At 41.2% G+C, this 24,934-nt stretch overlaps 1 protein-coding gene and 1 long non-coding RNA gene across 3 annotated transcripts in view; one reads left to right on the forward strand and one right to left on the reverse strand.

Annotated features, from left to right (window-relative positions):
* The first annotated feature begins 206 nt into the window (after window positions 1-206).
* On the forward strand, window positions 207-3,446 carry LOC137676880 (uncharacterized). The gene is made up of 3 exons (XR_011050177.1): window positions 207-528; window positions 1,559-1,862; window positions 3,304-3,446. It is a non-coding gene; the product is annotated as an uncharacterized lncRNA (long non-coding RNA).
* An 18,027-nt stretch (window positions 3,447-21,473) lies between these two features.
* SLC24A2 (solute carrier family 24 member 2) overlaps window positions 21,474-24,934 on the reverse strand; it is a 109,406-nt gene continuing 105,945 nt past the window's right edge. For both annotated transcript variants that reach the window (XM_068423383.1, XM_068423381.1), the window contains 3 exons: window positions 24,427-24,516; window positions 23,814-23,980; window positions 21,474-21,723 (listed from right to left, as the gene is read on the reverse strand). In XM_068423383.1, coding sequence (XP_068279484.1) covers window positions 21,474-21,723; window positions 23,814-23,980; window positions 24,427-24,516 — 507 coding nt within the window. The remainder of the gene's footprint in view (window positions 21,724-23,813; window positions 23,981-24,426; window positions 24,517-24,934) is intronic.

Consider the following 24,934-nt stretch of genomic DNA (forward strand, 5'->3'; position numbering starts at 1 on the left):
TATTGACATGATTTCCCATGGAAACAAGGGGAACATCATTGTACCGCTGCATTTCTCTGGTAACTTCAGAGCTCCTGGCTTAGTTTGACCAAATCTGACAGAGGCAAGAGCCTCAGACAGTCAGGGGTCAGGTAGAGAAGCCAGGCCTTTGAGACAAGCTGTCTCAAGAACCATGTTGCTAAAATAATAGAAAAGTTACCCAGGAGGGAAACCAAAGCAATGCTCAAGTTCTGGATGGGCTTTGCAGCTCGTACCAGCTACAGCATCAGGAGCCAGTCACACATGGAAGGAGTTTCACAGGCTTCTGTTCCAGAGATGGAGGAATTACTTCTTGGTGACACACACAAACCTGCCTTTTTCTCCAAACTTACAAGATAGAAACTCCCCAAAGAGAGGCAGCTGGAAATCTCATATCACCATACATGCTTCTGGCAGCTGAGGACTGAAGTTTGAAGGACGTGACTTCTGTGCCCACAAAATCAGGAACCATAAAAAACTGTTTGTAAACTCCCAACATATAATGAGGAGGTAAGAGTTTCTTATGAGCAAATTCTGTCTACCTAGTTTAGTGTTCTTCTACACTACGGTATTTGCTGTCCCTGTGGCTATGGAAGAAACAGTATGCTGTTAAGATTTTGACACTGATTCTAGCACTGCCTGACAGGACATTATTATAAAAGTGCTAGAAAACATGGAATTTTCTGAGAAAAATCCCCAGCAAACCTGGGAAATTCTGTGGAATAGCGGGAAATTGTTTGGATAGCTGCTTCTGGGCTATTCTAGGTGGTCCATTATAAAACCAGAAGAAGGTGTCAAGTGGAGTTCATCAGGGAATCTTTCCTGGGTCACCTGTTTTAATTGTTCAGCAGTGCCCACATGGAAGATATTGATTAACTAAAGTCGGGGAAGGTTCAAGAATACCTTGAAAAACAGGTCTAAAATCCAAAGGTAGCTTGCTGAATTGTAGAAAAATAGAACAAAATTGAGTAACAGCAAAGTATTACACATATACAGGCATCATTGACAACACTGGATGCAGAATACTAGGAGCAGTTCTTCGTACAAGAAACTGAAGGGTTGGTGTAGATCAGGAGCCAAATATAATAAAATAAGGTGTCACTGCATCAAAGATAAAAAGGGCAACAGTATACTGAAAAAAAATCTGTAAGACTGGAAGAAATCCTTTCCCTCAGAGAAGGACAACAATGAGGATTACCAGCAGTTGGAAAAAAAATGGCCTGTGTGGAGAAATAGACGTAGTCAGCCTTAAAAAGCAGTGTGAGGTGGGCATTAACAGATGTAAGTATGTAGAAGGAAGCGTGCAAAAATTCAGACAGGGTGTTAGGAGAAGTGAGGTGCAGGAGACACAGGAGTAGCCTGACTGTGGAGGCTCAGAACTGCTGTCTCTTCATGGAGGTAGCTGTTTGAGGAGAAGCTATAGGCATTTATATAGGCCACAGGCACAGCTGATCCTGCCTTGGGACAGCGACGTGGGGTAGTTGGGGGCAGTTTGGTGACACAGACACTTGATCTTTTTTCCTCTCATTTCTATCCTTAGGCACACGGGCTGGACACAGAATGGATTGTGGATGGAGCTGGAGATGAGGACTTGGCCTGATTGCCCTGGCAGGGAAATACCAACTGTAAATAAGAGCATCTGTGCTCTCCGAAGAGACTGTACTGTGTAAATTATCAGTGACCCAGCTTATTTCCCATAAGCATGATCATGGCTAGACCTTTGTGTTCCTGGATGCTCCTAATTTAAGAGTCCATGGAAATCACAATGGAAGTTAGCTTCCAGTAATGCCCACAATGATGACCACTGGAGGGCAGAAAGGTGGAACCCAGAGAAAAATTCAGTGGTGTGTATACTGTGGACCACACATATTTAATCACCTTCCCAACCCATATTCTGACTGTATGTCTCTCTCCTTGCTGCTTTTATTACCCTCAGCATGCAGAAAGTTGCCTAGAGACACTGCCTGCTCTGTGTCCAGCTTTCTCCCACCTAATTATCTTTCTTTTAAAATGTATGTCTGTCTTGTCTGCTGGAAAGTTTACCATTTCATTCCTGATGCAGTGATTTGTTCAAACAAAGCAAAGGCCTACACAGAGGCAGCCGAAAGCTTGGCTTTCTCAAAGCACAGGCAGAAAAGAACTTGCATCTTCTTGCCTATGCTCACCCTCAAGCACACTGTCTTTTAAGCTTTCAGTAACTGATTTGTTAGATGTAGGGCTGACATAGGATGTATTTCTCTTAGAAGGGTATGACTGGCCTCGTATCAGATGCTGTATTATCTGGATGCTGTCTGAACCTTAGCTTTGGCAAGAAGTTGGTCCCTGGTCACCGTTTATGTTAGCTGCCAGGCTTGCTCATACTGAGGGTCTTTCCCCTACTGAGGAGACCTGACAGTCCTTCGTTCAATATTCTGATCATTTCAGGGGTCTCAAAGGTTCCCAGGCCCCTGGATCACAATTTAATTTGTAAGAATTTGCCCCAAGGGACTCAGCATTAAGAGAAAGCACACTATATGACATAGCTTGTCATTGACCATAATGTACTTGACTGCCAGTTTAGAAACCAAATTGCATGTGTTATGCTATCACATGCATTAGTTTCTTCAATCAGTGACTTACCAGAGTTACAGGATTTATCTTTCTGAAGCACTCAGTGTCAGCTTTTAAAGTGTAAAAATGCAGATTCCTTTTTAAAGCATCTAGCTTACTTCTTTGCATTGTTTTTAGAATTCTAAAGGAAGCTCTGAAATTTGCAATTTATCTGCATCACTTAGTAACTGTTCACACTTCTTCTTCATATGCTTGACCAGAAAATAAATAAGATAACCAGTGAGCAGAGTCCATACAGCATTCTTTGAGTTCATTGTTTTTTTACACCTACTTCTACCAGAGTCTGGAATGGTCTACGGAAATTGCCCCAATTATCTTTGAAAAGTTACCAAATGAGTTACTCTGCTTCTTCTCTTAAAATTCTTAAAAAACATTGAGCCGTGGTGTGGTTCTGTCTCTATTCCCATTATCCCAAATATCTTTGTTTTTGTCACAGTTCCTACCTCAATGCCAAAGTAAGTATAGCACCTTTATTTTGTTGCATGGATTCTGTTGTCAGTTAATCCTGTAAAATTTATTGTTAATTTATCTCATAAACTATATGAAACATTCTTACGAAGTGATCAACTTGATAAATACTAAAGAAGAAGGAAAATACCCGCAACTCAAAAAGGCAAGAACAAAATTCTAAGCAAGTTGTTTTAGTGCTCATGTTCTGTGTAACTTTGTTATCAGCAGGGAACATGGAGAGTTCAAGGAATCTGAAGAGTCTGGAAGTTCTTTTTGAATTACTTTCATGGGACTGGATAAAATGTAAAACATATTTTGGTCAAGAAAGAACAGTGCAGTGGAAACTGGAAAATGGAAAACTCCAGTGTTAGAAGATACATAATCAGGAAGTATGTAAGTACAAAATGAGAACAAAAACAAATGGATAAAAAAGTAGACATTTAATGTAAAAAGATAAAGGTTATTCTGAAACACTAGCTACACTCAATATTTACATTATCGGCTCTAGGACCTCACTATGTTTGAAATGCATCATTTGTATCCCCATTGTGTCAGGTGCCATTTCCCACAAAAAAGGAAGCTACAAGCCCTTGCAGATGCTAGTTTACAGTGACAAGTGAGTGACATGGCCTGGAAGAAACTGGTTTCTGAGAGGGATAAAAAAAGTGCATATTTAAACTAGGAACAAGAGGGCAAAATCTGCACAAGGCTGGGTACTGTGGTTGCACGGAAGTGGTACCCATTATTGACATTAATGACTACTTGTAGAAATTACTTAAAAGGTGGGACGCAAAACAAGTGCCTTACTAGACATCTGTGGGGGAAAAAAAAGGGCTGTGGAGGAGGTGATTGTCAGTTCAGGGTAGATGTTCCACTGACAAGAAGAAACTGCTAAGTTGCCCATGAGACAACTGGGAAGCAGGCTGTGAGTTACAGCCTTACTGGTAGGTAAGAGGGTAAAAGTCGTCAGCAGACAACTGCTTAGGGAGAGACTGTGAAAGGAAAAACCTCAAACAAAAAGTGGGAATTGTAAGAGGAATGCAGAGAAGGGACTTCGTTATATAGAAACCCATCCAGCACTGCAATGTGATTCTCCACGTGAACATTTTGGAGTGCTGCACTCCTTATACTTCTGTCTACAGGGATGTGGTCTGCTTCTCAGCTGACAGTGCATAGAGCAATGATTGCAGCATCCTAGGGAAACAGATAACTTTGTGTTTCAATATTATACCATCACAGCTGCACACAGTGTCTCCAGAGAGGTGTGATGTGATCTCTCTTGCTGACCACAGTGCCTGGACTACATTTGTTAATTGCTAAGCTCTTTCACTAAAAGGAGAGAGGTTGATCAAGAGAGCAAAAGCAATGTATGAAGTCTGCTTTCAAGAAATCATAGCAAAATAGGGCTAGAAAGGTTCTCAGGAAATCATCTAAACCACCATCAGCTTAAAAGCAGGCTCAGCCCTTCAAAAATATCCCAGGAAGATTTTTGTCTAGCCTATTCTTCAAAACTTCCAGTGCTCCAATACCCACATTTTGCTCGGTTCCAGTCACACAAGCAAAAGGGACTAGTGGACAAACAGGCTGCAAGCCTTTTGTTATCAGTACACTTGCCCCTCCGTATGTGCTCTGGATTTAATACTTCTGAAGTTTTTCAGAAAACTTTAGCATTGTAACTTGTGATGCTAGTACACTGTGTCCCAAGCTATCTCCAAATGCCTTGACTTGTGCTTTTCCTGGTGTTCATGAAGCTGCAGTCTTATGAAGAGCTGCTGAACTGATTTTTGTGGCTGTGTTAAAGCACTGTCCCACCTCTGAAAGTCAATGTAAATCCTGCCTCTGGTGGTGTGTAATCAGGCAGAGGGCTCCAATGCCTTTAAAAGGATACCACCAATGGGACTGCTCTGGCATAGTCACACATGTGTTTGTGTGAATCCCCTGAAATGCCGCTGTAACCATATCCCATTCCTGCAGGGTCTTGCTGACATGCTACCCTCAAATAAGGCTCTGGCTCACTGCTTACAGGCAATGAGGGAAAGCCCCATCAAATTCAGTGCTGCTCTCCTGTGTGTTAGAAATCTGAGGACCAGGTATGAAGGCAAGACAGGCAGGGTCCTGATACATTGTTGTGAGTCTTTCCACAAGATTGTGGAAAAGTTTGTGTAAAAGTGCTACACCATTTAAAACTGTATGAAAGTAAGACTACATTCTGGTGTTAGCTCACACACACGTGCAACGTCTCCATTCCTTGCTTTGAAATAAGAGCTACGCCTTTGAGCCAGAAATCAACAGTCCATGTTATTTCTATGGAACCAGATATCACAATCCATACACAAAACTGAGGCAGATCATCAAGAAGTTTGAGTGACCTGTCCTTCATCCATTCAGGAGAATGAAGTCCTCTCTTTCTTGGGTCTCCTGGTTTCTGAACTGCAGCATCATGTCAATTGCCAGAGAGTGTGTGTTGCTTTTCATGCTGTAGGGTTGTGCCCTTGTCAAAATAAGGTGCATTTATAAAAGGTTTAAAGATAAATAAAGAACCTTGCGCAAGGTGTCCACCACAGGAATTCTCTGCTCAGCTGAGATCATGAGGACTCGGTAAGTGGCACATGTCTTCTCCACAGACACAAAAGAGAGGAAGAGGGTTACTGACACAGAGCAATGCCTCATAGAGCACAATGTGACGCACTCAGCAAAGGGGAGGCTACTTCTTACTTCGTGCTGTGTTCATTTTGTGTCACTTTCTGAACTGTGATGGACAGCACTATGTATTTCCACTGAGGGAAAGGGGTAATTAGCAGCGCGAGGGGAGAAGCCTACTGGGCCAGAAGAGAGCTGTGATGTGTGTTGCCAATACCAGTTTTAGCTAGCCTGCAGAAAGGGAGAAATATTGCAAGGAGAAAAATACATAGGAAAGGAAAAAACCCTACAGTATCATAATTGATGTTGGTGAGAGCGCTAGTGGTGTTTTGCAGTCAGAGACCATGTGGCTGAACAGCCTTGTACTTTGGCCTCGCTGCTTGGTGATTTTTCCTCAAATCTTTCCATGCTGGTCATATATTTTGCTTGTTACCCTGATGTGTGATTGTCCAATTTGACATTTCTTTAAATTTCTCCTCTTTTCCCCTCTCTCTTGGTCTCTGCCACAAATAAAACTGCTGTGTCCTAGCTTTCAAGCTGGTACCTGTGCTAGCAGTTATTTGTTTTTTAATTCTCTGTGCAACAACTGTCAGTGATTGTGGCACTGGAAACTATTACAGACAGAAGAGTTACACGATACCTTCTAACCTGCTAATACTGGTGGCAGTTTGTAGCCACAGTGTTTAGTAGCATAGAAATTCCTATATACACCAATATATATGGGACCTGAGTATACAAAGCATCAGAAATTTTACTGTAAGCCATAGTATAAAGACCTATCTGCAAGGAGTGCTCTGCTTGTGTTTAAAGTGAAAGGTGTTACATCTCTTGCAAGAGGGATCAGCTTCTGCTTAAGGACTATGTTATGTTAATGCTCATTGCTGTCATTTATATAAAGGGCCAGGCCTCCACTGAACCGTGATGAATGCCTGGCCTTGAATATACCTTGTAGCTATGAGCATCAGAGTTTAATTGTAAAGTGTGAGAGTTTGTTCATTTTCACAAGTGCTAAATCTTTTGGTTCATTGTTTTTATACCAGGGGGAAACAGGCCTGTAGATCCTGGGATCCTCCTTCCGGCCCTTCTTGTGGATGGGCATTACATTGGCCAGCCTCCAGCCAGACCTCCCTGGTTAGCCAGGACTGATAATGATAATAAATAATGGAAGTGTGGAGAATCACATTGCAGTGCTGGATGGGTTTCTATACAACTCAAGATCTGTCTATCCTTGGACTGTGACATACTGTTTTATAGCTGATCATTATCTACAATAATGAAAAATGGTGCAGTCTGACAGACATTTCAGTTCTGTCCAAATCATCCAAATATTCTGTCATTTGAGTCTCTGTTGTCTTCACATGAACCTTGTCAGGATCAAATAGGATCTGCAAAATGAATCTTATTTCTTTACACCTCCATCAGACAGGCTTTTTAAATGAAGCAATAGTTCACAACAATGATTTTTCTTTCATGGTCTGGTTGGTACAGCCTGCAAACAATTCCGCTGTATTTTGTGATCCAGGACAGTAATATTTGACAGTAGTATTTCCTGAAAAGCCTAAATAGACCTAGCAGTATGATTATCTCTAACTGGCTGAATGGGATACTTAAGGACGGGCTTGCTTCTAGAAAAAGAGTGATGAACTACTAAGCTACAGTTTGTGAGGTTAGCTGGGTCTAGCAACAATTTCCTGAGCACCATTGAGACATTGAGCATGACATGCAGGTTGGGTTTTTCTTGTCATTCAGAAGTTCTTAAATTTCTTCTTCTCAGGAGACTGATTTTATACTCAGCACTGCCAAGATGTTAGCCCTGGTGGGGAACAACCACCTGGGATAACTAGCAGTCCTACTCCCTGTGCTGCCTGCCCACAGCTGGCTCTGCTGCTGGGGTGGCACCTGCCTGAACCCCAGCCCCAGCCTGGGGACTCTGGGCAGGAGATTGCAACAGGCATCCTATGTCTTCAGACCCATACCCTCCAATGCTCCACAGTTTTCCTAGCCCCACACACTACTCTGGCTTTCCCTCCCATGACTTCTCTATGTCTAATAGTGCAGAAGGTCATTCACCTCTTTTTAAGCAGGGGCACTTCATAGCAACTCTTTCCTCTGCACTAAGGTGGCTGCTTCTGTGAAGCTCGTGGGAACTGAATTGCCTTTGAGATTTTCACCTTTCTGTCAGATCTGAGTGAAACCAGCCAATGAGTAAAATACAAGAATAAGTCCTGACTGGAAGAGGCATAGAGGCAGGCATCCTGCTGTGTTTCCTAAGGAAATCATATCAGATTTTTGAAGGAAACAGAGACAACTGAAATATTTGGATAATGTGTTTGCTTTTGATCCCCTATTATTTTGATTGCAGTAGACTTCATACTTTCAGGACATTTCTTCATTACACTTTGAAAGGCTGAGGTAATCGTCTAAAATCAGCAATTACTATTCCACATTACTATTCCGGGTGCATTTTGTAATTTTTTTTGCCTACAACAGTATAATGAACTTGAACTCAATGTACTGTCTCCCCAGCCCTTTGGTTCATGAAGAAGTACTGCACAAATTGTACTCATCTGTATGTGTTTTTAATCGTCTTCACTAATGGATTTATCTTGCTTTCAGTTCTCTTGACACAATCTCTGAAAGCATCAGTCCAACAACTGAGACAAAGTCACTCTTTTAGACTCACTCTTGATGCATCTACTACATCTACTGATGTCTCCCACTGTGAAGCCAATGGAGTTTTTGCTACCACTGAGGGCAAGGTCAGGCCTGTAGAGGCTGTTTAGACTGTGAAACGAGCTAGCTTCATAGTTAACGCAGGCTGCACTACAAAATTAAAGAGAATACAGACTCCAGTAGGAGTAATGCAGACCAGTTAAAGGGGATAAGGAACTATAGACCTGAAACAAGACAGGGACTGTGTCATGCAGAAATGGAAATGGCTCCCATCTCTCCTTCCTTTCCTCTCATCTCTCTCCCTTTTATATTCTGTCCCTGACCTCTTCTGTCTGTAGCTATGGGATGATCATCACTCAAGCAGCAGAGCTGTGCTGTCTGTGGCCTTGATCTGAGAACTTTAGAGAACCTTGTCATTGAGGTCTCCTGCCTGAACTTTTCCCCATTGCCCTCCAGACAAAAGCACTGAAGGTAAAGTGAACAGAATGTTCTTCAGAGCTGCTCAAGGGGCATTTTTTCCCCCCTGCTGTGAACCCTGTGATTCCTGGTATTGCCCTTGACCTAGATAACATCTCACGGTTAGGGAAACTCAACAGCCCTTTTCAGCCTCAAGGTCTGAGAATTGTTTATCCACGGCTGAAATACCTTCCTTCACACACAGTCATGTTAAAAGACTGGCAATTATGGGAATGCATAATGTTTTCCTTTGTGTAGGTGTCTCAGGAACAAGAGATCATCATTCCTCATGGGTTCTCACCCATGTTGCTGTGAATAGAAAGCTGAAATGCGTGCTAGAGTGTGTGGTATCAGTTTAAAGAGAAGTAAGTAGCAGAAATGCTATATTCAAGAGATATCATCTACCTCAAACCTATTTTAGCAGAGGGAGCTCTGTTATTTAGCATATGTTGCACTGAAAAATGAAATATGCACTGGTTTCCAGCAGCATTTTATTTTTAAGGTGTAAAACTATCTCAGCCTAATAATGCACATGGAAAATACATGTGTTTCTTCTGCTAGATTTTCATCCTGTGTTAGCTGCTACACCCGTTACTAGAGTGTAAGGGCAGAAAGACATTCCCTGCCAATGCAAGGGAACCAAGTTTTCCTCTCCCATAGGTTTCTGTATCTCTTCTTGCCATAGTCCAGAGAGCTTACACATTATGCCAGAGGAGGGTTTTGCCTTTAAGCAAATACTCATAACTCATAAAGATGAGCATCTCTGCAGGGTAACTTTCAGTAGAACAAAACAAGTGATTAACCATTTTACAGGCTGGAGTACAGAAGCAGATGAGAAGCTGTAACCTCTGGAACTCACTGTGCTACTAACAGGTTAAACAAAGTAGGTAAGCAAGACAGATCAGGAAAACATTTAGGTCTACAGCAGTCTGATGAAGGTAATACATGGGAAGCAATGCATAAACACTGAATGCCTGAAAATTGCAGCATAAGCTATATTCCAGCAGCATATGTGAAACAGGTTGTCAGACATCCTGTTCTATTTCATTTACGTTCTGTTTCATTTATGTCACAGGAGATGAGTAGGGGATGGGGGAAATTAAAGGGACACTGTTACATGAGCACAAGGCTTAGTCCAAGTGAAAGACTAAATACGATAAAGCTCAGAAGAGCTAAACCTGTGCTAAGAGCAGTCTGAGGCCAGAATAAGAGACTGCCACAAATTTCCAAAGCCTTCACCTGCATTCAGCTGTCACCACAGTCACTGCCCACCAGAAATGTTTCCGGTTTTTAAGCAATAGAAGAATTCAAAAAGTCACAATTTCTTTTAACAAAGTGAATAAAAACCTGGTTGCTAGTTTATTCAAATTAGCTGCATATTAACTGAGATTAGAACACGACTCCAACCTAGGGAAAAGAGGTTCTTTGAGCCTCCTCCCTTTGCTGTTTCTAGCTCTGCATAGGCTGGCTTAATCCCATTCGCAGCTTCTCAAAGACATCAAAACCTTCTTCACTCTGCTGCTGACTCATCAGTGGTCCACGGAGAAAAATTAGCATGGCCTATGCCTTCAGATGCAACCAGTCTGGACAAATCACCAAATCATCCACAACCTGGAAAGCCTGTTGGCAGCTTGCAGGTTTCGTGGTGAGTTTGTGTAGCTCTGGATGCTCGGTAGATGTGTGCTTTCACCCAGAGCCTTCCTGCAGGTGCACAGAGACCTTCACTGTCCTCCTCAGGAAATGATTGGATGTGCTCTGTTACTTGGCATGCAATCAGGACACATAGAGAACAGAAGAAAGAAATCCATTGAATTCTCAGTGTAGAGGGAAAACATCATCCACAGCTCTTCACAGGGGTGTGGTGGGGATAAGGAAGTTCACCCTGCATGAGTCTAAGTGAGAAGCCACTCTCTACATGGCTGACAAATAAAGGCAAAAATCCATGTAAGCCCAGCTGCTGTCTGACTTACCTCGCACTGGTGCAGGAGCCTAGAGAAACCCAGAGCTTTGACTGTAAGCAAAACCTACCCTGTACTGGCAGATGTAGTCAGTACTTCTACTGCACTCTATTATCTCTGTTACTGCCCTTATTCTGCAACATTCAAAATTGAAATCAGCGCAGAGGAAGATGCTTTTGTCACAAGGAAGGCCAGCAGGGATTTTAATTGGGGAGGGGAACAGCTGCTGTAATGCTAAGAGAAGCATATATTTAGAACAAGGACACAAGGAGATGTATCACCCTGCTTGCTGCGCTGGCCTTGGCTGCATGTTGCTCTCTCCTGTGTTAGAGGTTTTATTATTATTGCCTTGCTGTCAGCAGGAATGATTGCCTGCAAATGTCCACAAACACACCTGCTGCTGGACACTTTATTATCGATGTAATTTCAAGAAAATGAGAGCTTCAGCAACCATGCTGGCACCAGTTATTAATCCAGATAAGGCACCTTCTGTGTACTGAGGACATGACTTGTTTGTGTTGCAGTCCACCTACTTCCCTTGGCACTTGCCAAGACTAGTGTCTCCCTGGGAGATCACTGTGCCCACCCCTTCCTAATGCAGTTTGTGGCAGAGCTGGTGGCTGGCAGATCTTAATATTTTTACCCCCTCCCAGAAGCGTCTGCTCACAAGGCCTGCATGTTGAGGTCTGTGACCTTAGCAGCTCTAGACAAGCTAAAACAGATGCCAAAGCACCACTATGCCAATAAGTTGTTTCTATTTCCCTTCTGTAAACCAGGAGTGGTAGACCTCACCAGGGCAGGTAAAGCGGTGGGTGCATAATATCACCTTTCTGTTGGTATCCAGACTTTGGCACAAACCCACTGTGAAACTAGAGAGGATTCCCTGCTTATGCCGGTTGCTCTCTGCTCCTTCCATGATGCCTGGTGGTACCTTCTCAGGGCAACACCCTGGCAGATTTTAAACAGGTTTTTAGCAGGACAGGTGGTGGTGGTGGGAAGAGGTTGTGCAGGAAACTTTTTTTTTGGGGAAAAATTGCTTATTAGCAATAAGGAACCTTAAAGAATTCCTCCTTTTCAGTCAGTTTCTGGTAAGAGCTTTGCTGAAAATCGTTGTTCTGAGTGGGAAGTAAACTGGATTTTAGGAAATAATTTTTAAAAAAACAGGCTATAAAATATAACAGAAAATGGGTTTACTGACACTTTTGACAAGAGGCACAAATGCTGAACAATTAGTTAGCCTGGAAGGAGCTAATGTTTCCAGTACCCAAGCTAATTTTTCTTAAATAGTCTTGCATGTTGTGAGATGCATAAGCTCTTGAGAGCTACTTTTGGCTAGCAGTATCTGTACAAAGGATCAGGCTACAATCCCTTAGTCACCAAATTGAAACAGCACACAAAACCACTCCTTCATTTTACAATACAATTAAACTAGGCTGCAGAGACACAGGAAGGAAAGCGGTCTATTAAGTGTCATTTTAGACATAAATTGTAACTGGTAATTTTCTTACCAGTTTTCCTCATAGTCTTCCCCCCTTGCCCTGCTCTCTGGAATACAGCATCAAACTCAAGGTCCAGTGAAGTGACATATTTTCTCTAGTAAGATATACACAAGGTACACACAAGCATACCCTCACACTCACCTCCTTCTCTGCCTCAGACAGCAAGCCAGACCTCCTCTTCGGCTCAGACCCAGCCCCGCTGCAGGCAATCCTCCATTACAGAGGAACTAGCACGTGTAATTTCACACATTTATGGCAGCAGTTAGTGGAAAGCTGTAGTGGAGGGCTGGTATTTACTCGTCATTGTGGTGGAGAGGTGAAAAGTGGCTCCAGGTAACTCAAAGCTTTGCAGGACAACTCTTGTTCAGTTAAAGATCCTTGTCAATCTGTTGCTTAAACATACAATTTGGTGCTCTTTAACTTAAGAGGATGCTGGTAACTTCTCTGCCTATGACCCTCATATTTAGCATGGGAGAAATGGTTTGGTTTGAGTTTGAGGCCTCAGAGGCAATACTGTAGATTTACGGACTAATCACTGGTACCTCATCACCTTGCTCAAAAAAAACCATGCCCACAACAAATGTATGTTATCCAAATTGTGATAAGGAAATTTGCATAAATAGGAGATGAAGGGATGATTAAAACAGCTCTTTAGGGCTATAATGTGTAGTCTAGCTCTCTGTATTCTTTGCAAGTATCTGGCACAAATATTTATTTCTCCGAGAGGTGTGTTGACAGGAAAGGAATTCCATGTTTCAAAGGGAAGCTCTGAAGTTTTTCCAGGGGAGGGATCACATACTCAGTTTAACAACACACATCACTTTTCTCCCTGTCAAGAAACACGCCAAATATAACTACTTGTAAATGAAAAAGTAATAGTGAATAAACAGAGGTTTGTTTTTTCAGGCACTACAGATAATGCAGTGAAGTACTTGCTCGTGGTAGGGGAAACACATGGCAAGGAAACTTGCCATCATTCCCCCAGGCAGGACTGAGGAGGATATTTAATATATTTTTCTCCTTCCCCTGCTCACATCAGTCATATGCCATCAAGGCCTGCTGTGGTAATGAAGGATTTTAAATTCTCTGCTTCCTTTCAAAAGTGGCTGAAGTTGAGGCAGGGATCAAATGTTACCAGGCAGCAGGGTAAGACAACACACACCCACAGAGCACACTGGTGAACACCTGTGTGTTTGTGTGTGTATTCACTTCTCAGATAAAGCCTCACACAGCTTTTATTTTGAACTCTCCATCGCCGACCTAAATTTCAAAGCATTCCACATGTGCCTCTGTGACTTGCAGCATACACCAGCTTTGCTCTTTGTAGGATGTGCTTGACCTTGTTGTTTTTCCCATTTGGCAGGCATGAAAGTCTCGGGACAATCAGCATTCTCAACTCTTCGTCTATTTGCAAATTTCTTTTGTCATTTCCAATCTAAAATTTTAAAGCTGTAGTATGGTTAAAGATGAATGAAAAGTCTCTGCCCTGAGCTCACACCTTTAGGGTTGGCACAATGCCTCATAAAAAATGTCCAGATTTACTGTGGAGGATGACTTCATGGGCTACTATGGGAGAAATAGTAAGTAAAAATATCTATTGCAACCTTTTATGACTTGTGAGGATGGAAAGTTTGGTTGATCATGGGAAATTTTTAACATTATTTATTTTCCTTTGCTGTTGTTTATTAAAGAACACTCTTTTGTTTGAAAGTGTCATTCACCCAATGACAGACTAAAAAAAAGCCAAACATCCTAGCTGCCAAGGACAACAGACTGTGCAGCCTGAAGATTAAATGAGAAGGTGTCAAACTGAAGAATGGCACTCAAACAACCTGTGGGCAAATGTGCAAGTAAAGAAATGCAGGGGAACTTGGCTCAAACAGGACCACAGGGCTCCAGACACACACAGCTCCAGGAAATTGTCATCTGGTGGATTCACAGCAGGCTGTAGATGAAAAATCCTTGATTAACTAAATTTTAAGCTCACTGGGATATGGATGTTTTCCTTACTCTGTGTATGCACAGCAGGTAGCACAGTGACATGGCAAGAGGCAGTTAGTGCTGCTTGAACACTTACAATGAAGAGTAGCATTGCCAATCACCATTCAACCAAGAGCACGTAGTTAAAATACTATTTTTCAGAGCCATTGCAAGTCCAAGACAATTAAGACAGAAGATACTGAGCAAAATGACACAGTTAAGCCTTTTTATTAGTATTTATTGTTGTTGTTATTCACACTTAGACAACTCAATTACATAAAGTGATTTATATGAAGAGCTCTCTATTGATATCATAAGGTGAGAAAGTGTACATGCCACAGTGAAACATTCTGTAGATACAGTGAAGTAGGACCTTTGTCAGAAGGGATTATTTCCGAGCCTAGGTACAAAGAAAGGTAACTTTCATACTATATACAAACTTATATTCACAGAGAATATACTGATTCAGAGATACAAGAGTTTCATCTGGTAAATAATGACCCATACACATAAACACATGAGAAAAACTGGAATTTTCAGGGGATTGCCTGGATTGGCTTCCATGGAAATACATTTTAAGTTTGAAACGAGTAAGATGGGGGACTTACTCAGATTTTTCTTACAGTAAGTTGAAAATGAGAGATGAAAGAGTACGAAAACTACAAAGTGAAACAAACAAGCTAAAAAAGCTTTACTACAAAAATAGCGTCTGATTGCCAGTTATAACACGCTACTATTATTTTCACATGACAATACACTGGCCTGATCTTGCCATCTTAAGTGACAGAAATAATTTCTCATGTGAGTCAAGTCCCCAGAGTCAGGATTGCAAAATTAAAACTGTGTAACAGGGATCTTGATAATGGAAATGAACACAAAACCAAGCGAAATCCCTGTGGCATTACTTAATTCTGATGGTGGATTAAAAGAAATGGTTGATTTATATTGGATAGCCTGACCCTGAAAACTTTAACTCTTTTGTAAAACCAATGTGACAGAAGTAACTCATCTCTTACAAATTTACTAAAGCATGGGGAGCTTCCTTTACTGTGATCTCAGTGGGATAAAGCATTAGAGTAACAGGATGATTTAATTGCTTCATTGGGCCTGACTCTGCAAACATTATATTCCTTCTTCTGAGGTGAACAAGGATGGCAGGATCGAGCCCCTGCTGCAAAGGCAGCATGCAGCATTTTGTACAGTCCCACAGGGAAGCTCAAGAGTATGAGCAAACTCGTCCTGACTTACTCACAGCTTCACTAAGGCAAAAAAAGAGCCTGCTTCTCTGTACATTTATTTGACAGTATTTTACATTATACCTTAAACAGAGACATGAAGTGGATTCTTTACTTTAAAATTAACGATCCCCTTATTTAGAAACCCCATACTAGTCTTCTGGGTTTTTTATGGCTTCTTTTTGCATTAAGACAACTATGTGACAGAAAATAAAAGTAAAAAAAATAGTAAAGTGCAAGATCTTTAAAAACGCATACAAATTTCATTGCTTAGATTGGTTTTGCATTTGATGAGGGGTGAATTTACAATAAATCTACATGAATGTACCGTTCATTAACCAATCTCGAATGACATTATTTCTTAATCTTGTCCTGGGCCACTTACATCTCATGTAGGAACAATGTGGCCAGTTGTGTATCTGGTCTACCCATGCTCCAAGTGGTTACGTGGCTTCTAGGCTGGGGCTGACCTGCATCTGGCTGGCTGGGAGCACAGGCTCAGTGCCATGCTAATGTGATTACATGGCTTCTGGAGAAGACATGGCTTACGTCCAGCCAGACAGGAGCATGGGCAGGGGAATGCGCAAACTAGATGCACCCATCCAGGCAGACAAGTCCTGAGATGCCATACACTGACAACTAGCAACACACAGCAGATTTACAGGATGACTTGTCTGGACTACAGAGCTGTGATCCATATACGACTTCTGTATCAGATGGGTGCACGGAATTGCATAACTTCAGTCTGGAAGTTACTCTCCCCAGTCCTAATGGAAATGATGGGTATCTCAATACTGATATTCCTGTAACTGATGGCAACAGATCCAAGAAGGATCATTTTAACATCAACCAGGATGGAAACCCCTATCTGTTGGACAGCTGGAGCAGGACTCTTTTCCACACTGTTAAATGCAAACTACCCCATTTGCTAATCTCAAAATCACCTTCTACAGATATGTTTCCAGCTGCAGGTTCTTCCATCAAACTTTCCAGGAATAGCAGGAAAACAAGAATCACCTGCTCAAAGGAACTAACCATGCCTCTTTCTCAGTTAGTTTTGTCATTCTAACTTACAAGAGGTAAAATGGCTTTCCAAGAATACATGTGAATGCAATTTGTCTCTTTGTATGTAGCTCCCAGGACAATTATGTTTGTTACGCAAGCGGATTTAAAAATACGGGATCCTAAGATAAAAATCGACATCTTGTCCAAGTTAACAGCAGAAATCTTTTGTATTTCAGTGGGCCAGTTGTTGGAGAAGGGATTATTTCTTTGTTATAAATTAAATAAATCCATCTGATACATACTCATATTTGATTCAGAACGTAAGTTATATGGATCACAAGATGCTATTTTAAGGAATTACTGCCAAAAGAAGAATAATTAAAAAAAAATTGTATATCCCCTTTTTCGCAAAATCTGTAATGAAGTAAATGACAACCAGAGAAATAATCCCTTAAAAAACATCCAAACATTAAGAATATTTCTAAGCATCTATTTTTTACAGTACTTGGATTAACCACATGTTTAACCTACCGCTTTGTGGACCTTCATATCCACACACAACAGTACCATGAGTGACAGTTACCATAAACTACTTCAGAGTAGCAGATGTGGAAATTACATGGTAGGTTCATTGCCATTACAAACATCAAATGACATTTAGATAAGCTGCTTTGTCACCCACTGTGCTTTATGCCTCATGAAGATTATGCAGACAGACAGATCAATTGAATAAATAAGCACAGGCATACAGACACAGAGAGCCTGTCTGTACTACAAGAAAGCACTAGCTTTCAGTAAAATAGTTAATTTAAAATACACAGAGCTTTGCTGAAAGATTTTTCCATGTCTACATGTAGTTCTTGAGGAGATCATCCTCATATCACACTTTTTATCACACTTTTATAGCATTCACCCTACAGATTCGACCACGGTGGCTTCTGCAGAGGGAAGACGGCTTTTTTTTTTTTTTAATAGTGGAAAAGAGCAAATAACTTGTAGGACTCCAATGGTATTTTGTACTGATGGGGCCCATTCTCTGCTTTAATTCCAATGAAGTCAGTGCAGAAAATCTTTAAAACAGGTTACAGTCTGACCCACAATCCTACTCAAATTCTACTGGAAATCCCTTCCGAAAATCATGTCCAACATTGGTTCTGTTCAAGTGTGATGGTGCCACAGAGAGTTGGCTATTTAACCTGAAGTTGCATTCTTATCTTACTTACTGTGTTGCCAACCGTGAAAACACTACACCAGAACAGGATCTTGATCATAACACCAATTTCTGTATTAATTATTCATTTATGCTTCATAAGGATTATCCGACAGCAGCATCAATTGAATAAATGAGCACAGGCATACAGGCAGGTAGAAGAGGCTTCAGTGCTGACCAACTTGCTGTAGAATTCAGGTAGTTTGCAGGACCAGATCCCTAGTGAAGTCATTCAGAACTTTGACTGAAGAAAATAGAAATGTGACTTCTAGGTGTACAATGTTGAGAAACATTGATGGAGCCCACACTGAAACAGTTACGAACAATGAGAAACACTTCATGCTGGGAAATGTGCTGTGATTGTAAAATAGGAGTGTCCTAACAAGTGGTGTGCATTTTTGGTGGCATCGAGCCTGGACAGCTTATGGATGTCCAGTCACTGGGTTGCAGCAGCTCTCGGCTGTTCTCTCAGCATTCCAGTTAAAGATTTTCAAACTCCTCCTGCATGGGACAAGGGGCCATGATTCTCCCTGCATCCCCTGCCTTTCTTTTCTCTTATCAGCACAGCTGTTGCCCTATAATCAAAGAGCACATCAGCGTGCAAGTACCCTGAAACAGTTTACCCTAGCAGTTATGTAGAAAGCTGCCTTGGTAAGTACAACCAGCTTTCACAGCCAGCCTCCACAGAAAGCACCACACAACTGAAATCTCTCCTATTACCTCTGGAGCTGAGCTGCCACAGATCACGCAGTTATTCAGCCATTTGAATAATGATCTGCCCAGCAGACGCAAGGCAGTGGGATCCATGAGGTGTCTCATTCCTGAGGGGAAAAAACTACTTCTAATACCTTACAAGATAAATATGTTAAGGGCAAGCAGACACAGGAAAGAAGTAAGTCAGATATATTTTAAGACAGAATACAAATCCCATTACAGGATACCAGCCCTTAGCCCTACACATAAAATTCTTCCTTCAAGCCGTTGATGCCAGCTTGTGACTGAAAAATTCCCAGTGCGTAGGGCTTTGGATCAGTTGCTCTTTTCTCCTTATCTGCCCTCAGTGGGGCAGTAGTCTCTGCTGCTCCTGCTGCCCTCACTTTGCAGAGCACACAAGAGTGTTCTTGCAGCTCTCAAGGTCAGGCAGGGCTTTCCTCCTTTCCAGTGTGGGAGTTACACAATGCTGCCCATAAAATCACAAAAAAAAAAAAAAGAAAAAAAAAGAAAAAAGAAAAAAAAAAGGAGTAGTGTACTGAACAGAGATCAGACTCTTGCCCTTCCTTGGTTTCTTGATTTGAAATGTCAGACCAGTGAATCTGGGCATCTTTGTGTATTGTAAGTGCCCATATACACAGACCTATCATGATCCTGCACCTGCTCTTTTAGATTGCTCTGTCTTACTCTGTGCACTCCGGAAAGGATTGCTTGGGTCATACTGAAAGCCTGTTTTGAGCACTGTCATCAGAAATAAAAAGCATTTGGTGACTCCTCTGGGACAGATTATACTGTGGAGTCAGCTCTGTATTTTGGGACACCTGTTTCATTTGAGCTCAGAATTTGGGTTATATATTTGCTTTTGCAAGATTGATGTTCTTATCAGTAGAGGGCACTGTAGGTATGTATATATCTTATCCTTCCATGGTGTACACCTGCAGGAACAAATGTTAAGAGGTGGGAAGCACTATCGTTAAGACAGGTAAGGATTCTGGAGCAAAGAAGGATCTTAAATACACAGTCAAATTTTTGCTCACAATGAGAGAAGCTCACACTGAAAAGCACTAAGCAGCAAGAGATGTTGCAAATGCACGTTTAAGATCAAATACTGATTCTGAATGTAGCTAGGACTTAATACTTCAGCACAAGACATGAAGTATTGTAAGTCCTACTGTTCTTGCTTTTGTTCATTAGTATCTCACTTTTTTCTTCATGATATCACATCATGTTAACATTGCAGCAATTTTTAATATGTATTTTCTACTCTTTTCTCTACCATTGTTTTCTGTCAAGTCCTTATTCTCTAACTAGATAATGTTATATACAAACACATATTACAGGAAAACAGTAAAGGACAAAGGGGATGAGTGAGAAGCCAACAGCATGGAACACAGAAAAACAGACAAGACAAAATGTGCTGAGCCTTCTGTTACACAGCTGTGAGCACGGCATTGCCATTGTGAGCGCAATACGAAGACAAAACAATGCTGAAACAGGTCACAGAAATGCACTGAAATTTCATGAACTCTAACTGCACAAAAGACTTGAACAAACAAATGATGATTATCTGAAATAATTTCTTAACACCCACTCCAGTCCTCCCATTTTTTTTTTTAATCATCCAAACTACAGGAAAGAGGAACACCTTGTTGCTTTCTCCCTCCTTACTTTTTTATTCTAAGTTTGGATCTCCTTCTCTCAGGATTTCAGTAAAAGAATATTGCATTTTCACTAATTGCTGGGCTTTTTTAGACATTCACACTTCCAGCAATACTGAAAATTTTTCATGTAGGTTTCCTGCAGCTCCACTATAGTTAAATTGTTAGTTTCTCCTACCTAGTTTCAAGATTTATAAGAGCAAATATGAACTGCCCCAGCTTTGTACATCAGCTGGAGATCTCTTCCAGCAATGGCTATATGTAGCTGTGAAGGTCCTTACACTCCAAGTAATGGTGAAAGATAGCCTGTAAAATATATATCCACTTCAGGAATTAGGCTGCCACTTTACAAGTACTTCTATTTTCTGTATGAAATACTATGCATAAGCAAATTAGCCTTTTTCTTCTGGCATGAAAAGGCAAACTCACAATGATAACAGCATCTGAAAGCCATTGGTACTGTTGTTGGTATTGCTGCATTAGAAAAAAAGGGTGTGTTCACATAGTAGTTGTATGATCTCTCTGCATGCTGTGTTGCTATTAGATAAGAAAGAGTATCCCCATTCTGGTCTTTGCATGTGAATGCAATGAAAATCTGCACCAGTTACAAAATGGCGAGACAGTGTTGCCCCTTCAGTGTTAGAGCCAGAGCCAGAGTTTTTGGAATCTGAAGAGTTTTGCAAGATGTAATAAACACCGCCATTAACATCCTGTTGATTGCCTTTACGGACCTGTGATGCAGAGGATCAAAACACTGATGAACTCCCTGGCTTTGCTGAAATCACATCATATAAATCCACTTACATGAAGAGATGTGCAAGCTCTTCCCTGTCTGTGACTCATGCGCTTGGTGTATGCTTTCCACTCAGGAGTTTCAGCAGATGATCAGAAAAATCCCATATCAGGGTGCGTGGGGGGCGGTGCCTCTACAAAGTTAACAGAAGATGAGAGCTTTAAGAAATGAGCACGCTGTGTGTCTGTGTATACTACTACAGAGAACGAGAAGTCTGCAGGTATGTTCCATAGGCATAGGAGAAGCAGTAGCTTTTGCCATTTCTGTTCATGTGCAGCATCTCCAGTATTGAGTAGTGAGGATGTTCTGCAGCAGATGAAGAAAACCTCAGCGCAGCTGGACTCAGCCCTTCACGTGTAACTGCACTGTCCAGCAGCAGTCATTCTTCAGCTCTGAGATCCACCTTTTGTATCCTTTTCTTTCTTTCTCTCTTTTAAAATTGAGGGAGAGGAAATTTACAAATCCATGGGTTATTCTCATAGAAGCTTTCCATTGTGGTTCTTCGCTGTTTAGTTTTGATAGATATATTTTTTGAATAAAAATGTATTTTTTTTTCCTCAAGAAACAGTACATTCCACTAGATGGAGACAGGACACTGGATCACTTTGTCCTCTAGGAGGACGCTGGCAATCAGGAACACAAAATAAAGCCCAAACATGAGAAAGCCCAGGATTTTATTCATCCTCCACTTGCAGAAAGCGATGGAGAGGATGACAAAGAGCAGCATGATGAAGAGGAGGACAATTGCACAGAACAGACCATTGCTGCTGACTCTCACCGGGGCAAAGCTGTTAATTGCAGCATACAGGAGCCATGGAAGAGGAAGGCTGTTAAGAAACAGAAAAATAAATTGGAAACATTGCAGAGGTATAGAAAGGGGCACTAGAAAGTTTCTGGAGGCATTTCAAAATAGAACCAGAGGCTTCCTGCATAAAGTGAGGCATGAAACTCTTCTAATATATACATAAAACTAATTTGTCAGTTTGCACATGGTTCCAGGGGAGAACATGGCTAAATCCATGGGATTTAGGCTTCCCACTCTTCCACCAGTTACATTGGTGAATTACATTTCCCTTGACTGACAAATCACCTGGCATCCTGTCTGTGAGCAGGGAGACCTCTTTCATTTGTTTCTGGATTTCAGACCATCTGCAGAAGACCCTACTTCCAATGTCTTTCCAAGATCCTGCATTACAGGAGGCTGGGTCGCCTAAAGACTTGTTCTTGATGTGAAGAACCAGCACTCTGCAAGGCACTGCCCCCGAAGTTTGGCTGTTAAAAGCCTTGATCCACATTTACTGTATAAACCTGTGTGAAAAAGTGAACTTCAACTGAACTCCAGCTTAATTTCTATTTTTGTATTTTCTGTCATCGCATTTCTCATCTCTGATGCCACAGAATAAGGGAACATCCCTCTGGAAGATGTCAAGCCGAAATAAATACTGAAGCCACTGATTGGAGCTTAGCAGGCTTAGAAAGCACGAAGAGAGCTGTCAGAAGGTCACAACATTCAAACTTTGAATAAGCAGCTCAAGAGAGAGTAATTTATTACAGCCTCAGTACTAACCAAACCAGCCTAGAGCTCAACTGTGCCATTTCTATTGTAAATACATCAGGTCTAGCAGACTGCTACAGGACATCTTGATTGGCAGAAAAACTAAAAATTTTAAGAAAAGTAAGAACGCATTGCAAAAGAGAAAAGTTTTGTAATGTACCCTATGTGCTCCAAGTTGAAGGACATGGTAGTGAAGTTTGCACATGTTTTGCAGGTCTATTGCTTATAGATGTTACTTCAAACACTTCATGCTTCTGGATTAATAGAAAAGAGTGGCCCAGTTTTTCTGCTGTGTCCAAAGGTACTGCCATTAGCTAACAGATGGAGTAAAAAAGCCGTCTACTATCCACTCTAACTTGAGTATCCCTTTTTGTACCTGTGCAGATGCTGGTATATTTTCAGCAGCCTAACCCATGATCTGTTCTACGACTAGGCTGTTTGGGACCACGACTATGACTAGACCTGTTCTTCTGCGTGTGTGATAGCAAGAAATAACCAAAGATGGAGAAACTGAGAGTATGGACATGATTCTCAATGCTTCTATCCTGTGTTGAAGATGGGAAGATGGGAATATGGGAATAAAGACAGAGTTTGTCTGTACATTTCCTGCACATTTTTGAAACACTGAGACATAGATTACAACATTTCTGGACCTGACCTAGCTCAGTCTCAGAACGTCAAAAAAGAATTTGAATTCCAACCACATGCCACACATCATTATCCTAGAGCTGCTGTGAAGCAGTAAAGTCTAAATAGCACATTTCTGCACAATCATATGTTGCTTCACATTGTCAGAGCTATACAAAAGGATTCTTTGTGTTAACAGAGAATTGGTTTGTAATTAGGGAGTTGCCAGGTATATAAAAAAAATCACGTGTCAACAACAGCCTAAATGAGCTACACAATTACATTCTGTTTTTTATTACAGCAAACATGTTGAATACTGTAGAGGTGATGAATTGTTCCTGATCATCATTTATAAAGAAACGTCTAGTATAAACACAATGAGTGATAACATAAGCAAACAACAGCAACCTGACAAAAAACATAAAAAGCTTCAGAAATTCCTTCTTGGAACAATGCTCTTGCATACTTTTTAAAGTGCAATTCACTTGCCTGGGCAGCTCCGCAATGTATCAAAGAGAGAATCAGGCAACAAATTTGTAACAATGGTGTAATGTACATGTCTATAAACTTCAGAGCACTTGAAATGGTAGTATCTGTTGCATATATGCATCAGTGTCCTTTCTAAGCATCACTGGCAGGAAATTGTTGTAGGCAACACCTTGGCAAATCCACAGCAATGTGCTAAGAACAAAAGACCTGTTAAAATAGACATAACTTTCTTGCTGTAGGACTTACCCCACTGTGATGTCAAATATGTTGCTTCCAACAGAACTGGATACAGCCATGTCCCCCAGACCTTTGCGTGCTACAATAACACTGGTAATAAGGTCAGGAATGGATGTACCAGCAGCTAGAATAGTCAATCCCATGATTTCTTCGCTAATACCAATGGTCTCTCCAACCTAAAAGGGTTTAAGCAAAAACAGCAAAAAAAGGTCCTGCAGTTATGAAATGCTTTCTGCTGTAAACATCTTTAACCAGGAATATTATCCTGGAGCTTGCTGACTAGCTTGGAGAATACCAGCAAGATTGGAGAATTACTCATTTTTCACAAATTTCCACATTTCAGGAGAAAGATAAGATTGTCAAATAGAACCAGCAGGTATTGACAAGCAGTTGCTGATGGCTCTGATGTGACCAGAATGATCAAGTCCTGTGGTCAGGACAACGACAGCTCTCTGAACTACCTTCCATTTGCTGAGTAGTGATTTACTTCATCCATGGTTGCAGGTCCTAAAATAAAGTGCTACTCAGCATGAGACAGATGACGGACTCTGATTCTAAACGATCTCTCACAGTGCAAAACACAATACAGGGCTTGTATTTTGTACCAGTACCACCTCCTTACCTGATGTGCCCACCAGACCATTAAGTAAGAAAAAAATGCAATCCAGCTGATTGAGCCAAAAAATGTGATTGGAAAAAATTTTCTTGACCTCTGAAACAGAAACAAAGAGAAACAGTGAACACTTATGTTGAAGGCAGATGTGCTCTACTCTTACTTGCTTCTCAAAATAAGGGTGGCCTCTCATTTTTTCTGATCACTCATTCTGACCAACTATTCCAATCATCATCAGATGATCAAAATAGGTTTCAAGAATGTTAAAGAAACTGACTCCCCACACTGGTATATGCTCACCTATGCCTCATTCTTCCAACTGCTTCAGTTGTAAAATAACACCTTCTAACAACTTGTATGATGAATGGCAAGTTTTGGGTTGTCATTTGCATCATATTCTGTTATGCCACAGTTTGCGTACATGTTTAGCTGAATGGTGGTTTGGCTTCTAAATTTATTGATAACTTCATGCTTATTCAGAAAGAATGTTTTCAAATTGCTAAAACAGGTACCAATA

Source organism: Nyctibius grandis, chromosome Z (genome assembly GCF_013368605.1).
Source record: "Nyctibius grandis isolate bNycGra1 chromosome Z, bNycGra1.pri, whole genome shotgun sequence".
In the NCBI taxonomy this organism is placed as follows: Eukaryota; Metazoa; Chordata; class Aves; order Nyctibiiformes; family Nyctibiidae; genus Nyctibius; species Nyctibius grandis.